At 54.4% G+C, this 11,290-nt stretch overlaps 1 protein-coding gene across 1 annotated transcript; it reads right to left on the bottom strand.

Annotated features, from left to right (window-relative positions):
* Positions 1-782: 782 nt before the first annotated feature.
* CEACAM19 (CEA cell adhesion molecule 19) lies at positions 783-11,085 on the bottom strand. The gene is made up of 7 exons (XM_006142148.1): positions 11,031-11,085; positions 10,098-10,466; positions 5,317-5,464; positions 3,793-3,839; positions 2,633-2,718; positions 1,485-1,511; positions 783-836 (listed from the first exon to the last, which is right to left on the bottom strand). The coding sequence occupies exons 1-7, from the start codon at positions 11,083-11,085 to the stop codon at positions 783-785; spliced, it is 786 nt and encodes a 261-aa protein (XP_006142210.1).
* Positions 11,086-11,290: the final 205 nt, after the last annotated feature.

The raw sequence follows: 11,290 nt of genomic DNA, 5'->3' as shown, positions 1-11,290 counted from the left end.
AGGGTGAAGCATTTATTTTGTGCCCCCGGGCGGGCGAGCACAGGCTCCCTCTCTTTTGTCCCTGCCAAAGCTGCAGGAGTCTAGAACTGCTGGTAGACAGCGAGGGCGAGGGCGAGGGCAGGCTCCTTTATTGCTGAATGAATGAATAAATTAAGGGGTGACAGGCGGGACCCAGGTGGGGACCCGAGCATGGGATGGAGGTAGCTGAGGGAGCTGCCCTGAGGCCATGGGTGGGATTCCAGGAGGGTACAGGCCCCGAGCTGGCAGCAGGCTCTCAGAGGGAAACCTCTGGGTGGGGAGGACTGTTGAGGACTGTGGCCCACTGGGGCTAGGCCAGGACTCCCTGCCGTGTGATGGCCCCGGATCTGCATGGTGGGGGGCTGCCTTGTCCTCAGAGGCAGGGGCTCCCAGCGTGACTGGGGTGGGGGGCCTGAGACAGTTGGCAGCCCCGCCAGGCATCTGCCTGTGAGGCACGCCTGAGTCCACCCCCCTTCCCCAAATATCTGGATGGGGGACCCTGGCATGGGAGGGGGCACGAATCCCAGACCGGGTTGTTCGGAATAACACACCAAAGGGGGCGAGCGAGGAGCCGGACCTGGCACAGTCTGGGGCTCCTTCTGGGACACCTGGCTGGCACCATGCTGGGTCTTTGGCCAGTCCTGTCCGCCCCACAGCCCCGGCCACCTTGTCCTGCGGGTCTCTGGCGTCCTTCCTGTAGGTGCGGGGTTGGGGGCCCCAGGAGGGCGGAGACTCGTCTTCTCCTGGAGGGGCACCTGGGGGCTTCAGGAGGTGGGCACCAGCTGGCAGTAGGGGTCAGGGTCCGGGCTTATCAGGTCCTTGGGTGGGTAAACGAAAGAGGAAGTAAGACGGTGGGGGCAAGGCGAGTGTGGGGGGCCCAGGGACAGAGGGAGAGAGACAGAAAGGAAGCAGGGGTGGGGACGGGAGACACGGGGAGACACACACAGAGAGGGCCGGAGGCCGGGATGGAGAGAGAGACACGGAGAGACACAGGGAGACATGCAGAGAGAGGGCTGGAGGCCGGGATGGAGAGACACGGAGAGACACGGGGAGACACGCAGGGAGAGGACTGGAGACCGGATGGAGAGAGAGATACGGTGCTATGAGAGGCTGCAAAGCTGGCAAAAGAGACACAGAGCAACAGAGACTAGGAGGCAGGAGAGACAGAGACACAGGAAGGGAGTGTGGCAGAGACAGTGGGGTGGGGAGAAACAGGATACATAATGAGATACAGAGGGGAGAGAGAGGCCGACCCTGAGGGCGGAGGCGCACATGCAGGCATACAGACAGAGACACTGAACACCCCTCTGAGCCTACACAGGAGGAAGCTGCAGGCCCGAGGGGAGGGGCCTTTCCACAGGTGTGGGGTGGGGGTTGGGCTGAGGACGCCCCCCGCCGTGGCCCGGCCCTCCCCGCCCAGGCAGGTGGTGGCACTCCTGGCTCTGGGACCCTCCTGCCCTCCACACCTGGTAGTGCTGCTGCTGCTCCTCTGGCTGCAGGGGTGGGGGCAGGGGCGGGGGCTGCAAGGAAAACATGGGTGAGTCAGGCCCCGGCCCCTTCCGTACCCCACCGCCCACTGGCCTTTGACCTTTGGTGTTCAGCAGAGTTGGATTTGAGGTCCCCGTTGCCCCTCCCTTGCAAGGTGCAAGGCTCCTGGGAGAAGGGAATCAACCCCCAGCAGCCTCTGGTGCCTAGTGGCGGAAGGACACTGGGTGCCCGGCGTCCAGCAGCCACCCCATGAAGGCTTAGCTGCCTGCATTGGCACCTTTGGTTCTAAGATCTCTGCCTTCACAGCTTCTCTTTGGACTTAATTAACTTATTGTACTTAATCCTTCCTCACTCCCACTATGAAGGGAATACCTGCTCCGTGTAGATAACACGGACAAGGATGAGAGAGAGGGAAACCCACCCGCTAGCCTCCACACCCCAGAGACAAATGCCGGATCCTTCAGCCTTTCCCTTATGATTTTCCAAATAGCATGAGACAGAGAGACAGAGACAGAGAGAGAGAGCACCCTCAATGGGGTCTCCACGCCACGATCCACCCCAGCCTCAGCCAGCCCCGGATCACGGGCACGCGTGAGCCAGGTGCTCTCAGGGCAGTCTCCAGAGTTGAACCTGGGACCTTCCCACGTGGGTGAGCCTTGCCGAGTGTCACGTTTTACTGCGGCACTAGCGTCCGCCTCCTTATGATTTACAAATAGCTCTTTATCCGTGACAGAATACGCGCACACGCGTGAGGGCGAGAGCGAGAGACAGCGAGCGGGGAGAGAGGAGCGCCCTGCCCGGGCCTGGCACACTGCGGTCCCTTCCTCCAGTCCTCCAGCCATCGGACTTGGGGCTCTGGCACTCATGCCTGGTGTGTTTCAGGCTGACCGGGCTGGGGATTTGAACTGGTCCCACCATGTGGGATCCAGCTTCTCTTGAGCAGTGCATGGCAGCTGCACCATGGAGCCACATCCCCCAACCCTTACAATATCTAAAATCAGGAACATCAGAGAGAGTTGAGGTTCCCAAAGTCTGTGTCATGGCGCCCCAGGACACCTCGGGCAACCCAGAGGGGAGGCGCCCTGTTAGAAGTTGGCGTTCGGGGGAGGGTGGAGATGGGACTCACCATGGCTGTGGTTGTGTACACAGTGTCACTGAGGGGGGACACCAGGAGCACTGGAGATGGCATCACCTCATAGAGGTTCTCGTCATCTGAAACAGAACGGGGCGGGGGTGCCAGCTGACAGACGGTACCCACAGGCCCTCTCAAGCTGCCCACCGACATTCATGTATTCATTCATTTATTCAACTAGCATTTGTGCACCCCCCTGCCCCCGCCCCTGCTCCTGCCCAGCCCTGTGTAGGGTCACAGTGGTGACCAAGACGGTGCTGGCCCTGCCCTCCTGGGGCTCCCAGGCCAGTGGTGGAGACAGACCCATCCCCAGGGCGATAAGCCAGAGTGTTTAGGGCTGGAGTGTGGGGAAGGGGGCCTTGGGGCTGCAGGAGCCCAAGAGAGACGACTGACCAGCCTGTGGGTCAGGGAGGGCTTCCTGCAGAGGGGACATCGGGAGAGTAAAAAGAAGTGAGAGTGACGTAAAGCAGAAGAGGGTGCGTGCAGAGGCCTGGCGGGGAGAAAGCGGCCACGTTCGAGGAACCGTGACGTATTCGGTCAGCCTGGATCACGTACAGGCTGGGGACTTCCCCAAGTTCATGGAAAATGAAATTAAAGTACAAGTTTATTTTGGTGCAAAACCCCCCTGAAATCCATGAATATTCTTTGCTACTATACATTTTCTGCAAACCTTTGGCAGACCATCACATTTATACGTCTTTTTCTGGGGCGGGGGAAGTGGCATGTGAGAGAAGCCATTGAAGGCCGTGAGGACCAGTTTACAAAAGGCCTTGAGAGCCGGGTCCTGGGGAGCCATGGAGGGCTTTGAGCAAAGCTGCGACAGGGCCAGGTTTGAGGAGAGCTCTGCCTGGGGATGGGTTGGGGGAGCCCGGGTGCCTGGAGACTAGCGAGGAGATTGTTCGGGGATTTGGGAGATGGAGTCTGGGTTGATCGTGGCCTGGGGGGTGGATGGGATCCACTGAATGACAGGCTGTGGAGAAAAGAAGTGGGTGTGGGGTGGTTGATGGTGTTCAGATGCCGTGGGCTGTCTGGGGGCAGCAGAGAGGTCTGGGGGGCAAGGCGTTAGGAGGTCCCTGAGTGGGAGAGAGGGGAGGGGGGCAGTGGCCAGGGGCTGGAGGAGGGCTGGGCAGTGAGGTTGGGGGTTCCCAGCTTACCAGTACTATGAGGGGGGCCCAGCTCCGGCTTCTCTGTGGGAGTCATCCTGGGGCATGTGGGGGGAAACCGACATTAGGACAGCAAGATGCTCAGGCCGTGGACAGAGGCCCAGAGAAGCTGGATGCCCACTAGGCCCCGGAGAGCGCCACGACCCCTCCTTTGGAGTAAGCCAGGCTGAGGCCCGTCCATCCCAGCCTCGGGTCCATGACGTCCAGCCACGCAGCCCTTCCTCAGTCTCCCCGGCCACCACTTCGTGCCAAAGAGCAGGTTTCCCACATGCTACCATTCATGCCAACCATCTCCACGGTCCGCTCCAGCGAACTGCTTTAGGTTGTCCTTAATATATATATTTTTTCCAACCAGCTCACTTGAATACCCTTATTTATAAAGCACATGTGAAGGACTAGCGTAATGGTTGTGTCGCTGAACTCGCTCGTAGTGCTGGGTTCTAGTCTCAGACCAAGGGACTTAAAACCCATGCATGTGCATGTGCGCCCCAAATTCAGGAGAATGGAGGAGAAAGGATTGAAGAGTGGCCATCCCCTCTGGGAGGTGATGTCTCCCTTTCTCTCTCTCTCCTCTCTTTCTCTCTCTGTCAAGCACATGTGTCTTACGGCAAAAAAATATAGATGAATAAATAAATAAAGTTAAATAAAATAGTTATTAAAAAAAAAGAACGACGAGGACAGAAACCATGGCGCGTTAGGGAGTTGGGGAGGAGGCAAACCGCTGCCTCTCTTTTCGATGACCTTCTGGGTGGTGAGAGATTAACCATCTCATCTGCAGCCAGCTCAGAACCAAGGGCAGGAGAGGCCAGAATTTTTCAGATTGTCCTCTTTGGAAACAGGCTCTCTCTCTCCTTCTCTCCCCACGCACTGGCAGATACCATCTGAGGGCTTTGCCTCTCTTTGATAATAGCGGCTAGTTTTCCTTTGGGGACCCCCTGCCCCACTCTCCAGCCACTGGACCAAGAGACTGCACAAAGAAACGGCCAATCAGGGCCTCCCGACACCAGGCCATGTGAGGCCATGTGACCTAAGTTAAACCAATGAGAGGCAGCCCCGCGGCTTTTACTGGGACTCTCAGGAACAAGGTGCGTTCCTTTCTCCGGGTGGCTGAGCTGATGGGATCTGAGTCCGGAGCCACTGGGAGCCATCATGCCAGGGCACAGCCTGCCTGAGGATGAAGCTATTGTAGAGAAGAACAGAGCTGAGGAATGTATGGAGGAGTTTCTTGACAAAATGGAGCATCTAGGTCCAGCCATCGCGGATGCTGTAAAGTTGCGGGGGATGAGAACAAAATGATTTGTTCGTAAGTCAGTTTAGGAGTAGGCTCCTTGTCCCATACAATGCAGGGTTCTGTGTAATACAGGACAGAAGCATCCTTTCCACCTCAGGGGTTCCAACTTTTGATGAGATTGTGTGGGCTGGAGGGTGCGACTTGGGGAAGAATGAAAGGGACCCAAGAGGGGAGGAATAGGAGGAGACAGAAGGGAAGGAAAGCGAGAGCCGGGACCCCTGTACCTGTGGCTCTGGCCCTTCCAGCATCTTGTCACCAGGAAGTAGGTGATGCTGCCCACGAGGAGGGACCCAGCAGCTAGAGACCCAATGGTGATGGCAGCCACGATCTTGGCATTCACGGGCAGGTGTACGATGGGCAGCACATGCTTTTCTGGGGGGATGAGAGGGGGCTGTGTGCTGTCCCGTGGGGGCCCTGTCCCCACTGCACCAGCCACTCCCCGTTATTTCCAGCCCAGAGCCTTCTGCTTTGCAGGCCAGCCATCTGGAAGGTGTGTCACACTCAACACGTCCCGGGCCGCACTCCTAGGCTGTCCGCACCTCGAATTTCTGCTTCCCGGGTCTCCTGCCATTCTCGGCTTGTCCAGGCCCCACCTGGCCCCACCTACCTGCTGCTTCGCACCTTCATCCTTCCAGCAAAGGAATGAGGTTCCGGGCTGTGCCTTGTGGGGGATGCATGGCGTCTCCGACTTAACCTGCCAGATCTGGGAGGGAGTCTGCCTGGCTCCCACTCATCTGACCCCCAGCACAGGGACCTCCCAGCCCTTAATCTCAAACTGGACCCCATTTATATCCTGGCACTTCTTAGCAGCAAAATTGCTAGACTCTGAGGTCAGAATGTGGCGGGGGGGCTGCTTACTGGCTGTGTGACTCCGAGCAAATCACCCAGCCTTTCTGTGCTCTGGTTTCCCCATCTGTGACATGGGAGTAGGAATATTACCTTTCTTACAGAGTTGTTGTGGAGATCAAATGAGTGTGTGTGTGTGTGTGTGTGTGTGTGTGGTATGCACCAACACACTATACATATATGTATGTATATCTGTATGTGCATATATGTATATATGCATCTATATCTGTATGTGCATATATGTATATATGCATATATACCTGTATGTGCATATATGTATACATGCATATATATCTGTATGTGCATATATATGTGAGGAACATACAAAATGTTCTTCCAATTACCCAACAAAGTAGGTTTTATGCTGTTTTATCAGTCCGCCTTAGTAGGTGTGGCACTGGGACACAGCTAGGTCAATGGAACGCCTCATGACTCATTTGGGCAGCTTCCAAAAAGGGATGTCTGGGACCAGCAGTTAGCGTAATGGCTATGTCACTGGACTCCCACGTAGTCGACTGCGGTTCGCGTCCCGGACCCAGTGGCTTAAAACTTGCGTGCCCAAGATCCCGAGAGGAGAATGGAGGAGAAGGAATTGTGGCGTGACCATCCCCCCGGGGGGGGTGATTTCTCGCTTTCTGTCTCTCTGTCTCTCTCTGTCTGGCAAGTGCATGTGCCCTATAGAAAAACCTCCCAAAAAAAAAAAAAAAGGGGGTGTGTGTCCATGTCCTGGGAGCCCTTGAAGGGTGTGAGTGAGCTACGTCAGGCTCTGTGTGGGGTAAAGACTGTTACTTCCAAACAGACGAGAGGGTCATTTCATACCTATGTGCATAACCAAATTAATAAATACGTTTTTACTTTCTCTTTTGCAGCCATCGCCGGAGCGGCAGCGGCCAGAATGGAAGTTCAATCCTTTCGTGACTTCTGATCGAAGCAAGAACCGTAAAAGGCATTTCAATGCACCTTCCCGCATCCGAAGGAAGATTATGTCTTCCCCCTTTCCGAAGAGCTGAGGCAGAAGTACAACGTGCCATCTGTTCAGGTTGTGCGAGGACACTATAAAGGGCAGCAGACTGGCAGAGTGGTCCACGTGTACAGGAAGAAATACGTCATCTACACTGAGCAGGTGCAGCGGGAAAAGGCCAATGGCACAACGGTGCATGTGGGGACTCGCCCCAGCAAGGCAGTTATCACTAGGCTGAAACTGGACAAAGACCGCAAAAAGATCCTTGAACGGAAAACCAAGTCTCGTCAAGTAGGAGAGGAAAAGGGCAAATATAAGGGAGAAACCATTGAGGAGCTGCAGGAGTCAAATAATCTTATATACCGTTCTTATTAAGAACTGCTAAAATGAAAAAAAAATACGTTTTTGTGAAATTTCTTTCTTCCATGAGTGCACGTCCATCGCCGATGATGAACGCGCGCATGCCCCGCGTGTTCAAGGAGGTCTGTGGATGTGAACTCAGAACCTTCCCATGTGGGACAGCCCAGCCGAGCGGGCATTGCCGCTGCGACCCTGTCTGGCCCTCTGGCTCTCTTTTTTTTCTAGTTTCCTTTCTCTCTGCCTCTGCACTTTGGTCCCGGACATAGAGAGGAGAATGGAGCCCAGTAGCAGAGACAGGCCAGGGATGGCGCACCCTGCAGGGGCCGGAAGCACCGGGCCTTTCCCTCAGCAATCCCATGTCCCAGCAGGCCCTGGGCTCCGCTGCATCCATCCATCCGGCAGTGTTTGGACTCTGCTCTGGGCTCCGAGGAGAAGCTGTGAACCAGACAGGAGCTCTGGCCTCCTGGAGCTGACAGGCCAGGCGTTAGCCATGCGGTTCTACAAGGCCCTCCGCCCCACTTTGAGCTCATTGGAATGAGCCTCAGTAAACCTTTAACTTACGGACATGAAGCCTGAGCGATACAGTTGTATTCCTCAGGACCAGGCTTAAGTAGGTATCCAAGAAATATTTGCTTAATCAATGCACGGGAGGCTTAGATGAGATGGTGCACCCCACAGCCTCTGGTGTGAGGACGGCATTCGGTAGATATTTTCTTGGTTAGTGCATGAGAGGACTAACTGCTGTCTCCAGGGCCTGGCCACAGCAGGTGGACAATCAATGAGTGCTGAATGAATGAATGAATGAATGAATGAATGAGTGGACTGAAAGAGGTGGTGTTTGTACACAAGGCCCTTTAGATTCCCACTCCCTCCCAAGTCCCTAGGACTCACCATCCACCTGGACCTCTGTCCTGGCTCTCATGGTCCAGGCAGGGTTGATGGTGACTGCTACGTGGTAGGTGCCGCTGTCTGTAGGCTGGGCGCGACGCAGCAGCATGGAGCCGTTGGGGAAGCCGGTGATGTCTCGGGTTTCTGGGACCAGCAGTTAGCGTAATGGCTATGTCACTGGACTCCCACGTAGTCGACTGCGGTTCGCGTCCCGGACCCAGTGGCTTAAAACTTGCGTGCCCAAGATCCCGAGAGGAGAATGGAGGAGAAGGAATTGTGGCGTGACCATCCCCCCGGGGGGGGGGATTTCTCGCTTTCTGTCTCTCTGTCTCTCTCTGTCTGGCAAGTGCATGTGCCCTATAGCAAAAACCTCTCAAAAAAAAAAAAAAAGGGGGGGTGGTCTACCTTTCGAGCTATACATAAAGAATGGAAGGAAAATTTATATGTTTTAAGTTAAAGAAGATTTTTACGAGTCACAGTTTGGGTGTGTGATATTCAACTGCCAAAAATGAAATTGGAGGTTTTTAAAGATAAATACCTTTATTTGTTTCCTTGGTCATTTCACTAAAATAAAGCACAAGTGGACTGGTATCTTAAATTTAGCTTTAAGTGGATCAACTAAAAAAGCAGAGGTTCTGATCCCGTAAAGAAGAGAGATTAACAAGATTTTTTTTTTTTTTAATTTTAGCAAATTTTTATTTAGCCATCTGTTCAGGTTGTGCGAGGACACTATAAAGGGCAGCAGACTGGCAGAGTGGTCCACGTGTACAGGAAGAAATACGTCATCTACACTGAGCAGGTGCAGCGGGAAAAGGCCAATGGCACAACGGTGCATGTGGGGACTCGCCCCAGCAAGGCAGTTATCACTAGGCTGAAACTGGACAAAGACCGCAAAAAGATCCTTGAACGGAAAACCAAGTCTCGTCAAGTAGGAGAGGAAAAGGGCAAATATAAGGGAGAAACCATTGAGGAGCTGCAGGAGTCAAATAATCTTATATACCGTTCTTATTAAGAACTGCTAAAATGAAAAAAAAATACGTTTTTGTGAAATTTCTTTCTTCCATGAGTGAGAGAGAGGGGGATACGTAGACAGCACCCCATCAAAGTCTTGACCTTGCGGTCTACCCCAGCGTCAGCCAGCCCCGATCATGAACGCGCGCATGCCCCGCGTGTTCAAGGAGGTCTGTGGATGTGAACTCAGAACCTTCCCATGTGGGACAGCCCAGCCGAGCGGGCATTGCCGCTGCGACCCTGTCTGGCCCTCTGGCTCTCTTTTTTTTCTAGTTTCCTTTCTCTCTGCCTCTGCACTTTGGTCCCGGACATAGAGAGGAGAATGGAGCCCAGTAGCAGAGACAGGCCAGGGATGGCGCACCCTGCAGGGGCCGGAAGCACCGGGCCTTTCCCTCAGCAATCCCATGTCCCAGCAGGCCCTGGGCTCCGCTGCATCCATCCATCCGGCAGTGTTTGGACTCTGCTCTGGGCTCCGAGGAGAAGCTGTGAACCAGACAGGAGCTCTGGCCTCCTGGAGCTGACAGGCCAGGCGTTAGCCATGCGGTTCTACAAGGCCCTCCGCCCCACTTTGAGCTCATTGGAATGAGCCTCAGTAAACCTTTAACTTACGGACATGAAGCCTGAGCGATACAGTTGTATTCCTCAGGACCAGGCTTAAGTAGGTATCCAAGAAATATTTGCTTAATCAATGCACGGGAGGCTTAGATGAGATGGTGCACCCCACAGCCTCTGGTGTGAGGACGGCATTCGGTAGATATTTTCTTGGTTAGTGCATGAGAGGACTAACTGCTGTCTCCAGGGCCTGGCCACAGCAGGTGGACAATCAATGAGTGCTGAATGAATGAATGAATGAATGAATGAATGAGTGGGCTGAAAGAGGTGGTGTTTGTACACAAGGCCCTTTAGATTCCCACTCCCTCCCAAGTCCCTAGGACTCACCATCCACCTGGACCTCTGTCCTGGCTCTCATGGTCCAGGCAGGGTTGATGGTGACTGCTACGTGGTAGGTGCCGCTGTCTGTAGGCTGGGCGCGACGCAGCAGCATGGAGCCGTTGGGGAAGCCGGTGATGTCTCGGTTTCCCATGGCACTGCCATCTCTCTGGGGCCGCAGTTGCTCAGGGAAGTAGGAGAACAGCATTGTGCCCCCACTGGTCTCCTCCCCCAGGTACCAGTTGAAGTCCTGAAAGGTGTCTGGGACTCCCAGGACAGACAGGAGAAGATCCTGGTTCTTTTGAGGCTGCTCTGGAATCTTCTGGATATAAAGGGCTGCCCAGGAACTTTGAGGCATCCAGAGAACCAGAACTGAGGCTGTGAGGAGTTACAAGGGAGGCTTGAGATTGGAGGCATTCAGTGGGATCTATGGCATTCTCTTCTTTACAGTCCTCCTTTGGGAGCAAGGACTCAGTTGTTTATAGGAAACAGCACTGGGATTGATTAGTGATGTCTGACATGGGTGCAGGGGTGGAAGAACTGGTATGACTATCACAGATTTGCCCAGAGGTTTTTCTGTCCTGAGATGCTGTGTGACCTGCATCTAAGCACTTGGACTCTCTGAATTTATTCATTTGTTTATTCAGCCAATATTCGTTGGCATATGCATTATGTAAACTATAATGCCAATTATATACAACATGTCTAAAATTCCCTACATATCTAGTTACTGGGGAAACAACAGGGAACTAACCACAAAAAAGTCCTACTCCTATGCTCCTGACATTCTAGAAAATTCCATAAAGGCTGTGACTCTACTGCCCCTCCTCCCCCATCTTACTCTAATAATCCCACCTTCTTCTATAATATTTCCCTCCTACTCAGAGGAAACCACAGCCCCTGGGCTAAGTCCCACCTCCTCCGCTCAGGTTTCCTTCCTACCTGAGAGCAGGAGGCCCTTCCAGAAGCAGTCCTGGGTCTTGGTGGGAATCACCATCCTGGTGTCCTGTGGAGAGACGAGGGGGCCACCTGCTGGACGCTGAGGAGCCAGAGGGCCAGGCCTGGCTGCCTGTAGGGGCCAGCTCAGTGGGCCCCCTACAGTGTCTCCTAGACGCTGGGCTGGCACCCCTGTTCCGCAGGCTCTGGAACCACCCCTGTTCTTCTGTTCCCTGGATGAAGGCAGACACTGGTTGAACCAGTTT

This window comes from Tupaia chinensis, unplaced genomic scaffold (genome assembly GCF_000334495.1).
Source record: "Tupaia chinensis unplaced genomic scaffold, TupChi_1.0 Scaffold000067_1, whole genome shotgun sequence".
NCBI classification, from domain to species: domain Eukaryota; kingdom Metazoa; phylum Chordata; class Mammalia; order Scandentia; family Tupaiidae; genus Tupaia; species Tupaia belangeri.
The sequence above is the reverse complement of the archived record's forward strand: the minus strand, read 5'-3'. Positions and strand labels throughout refer to the sequence as shown.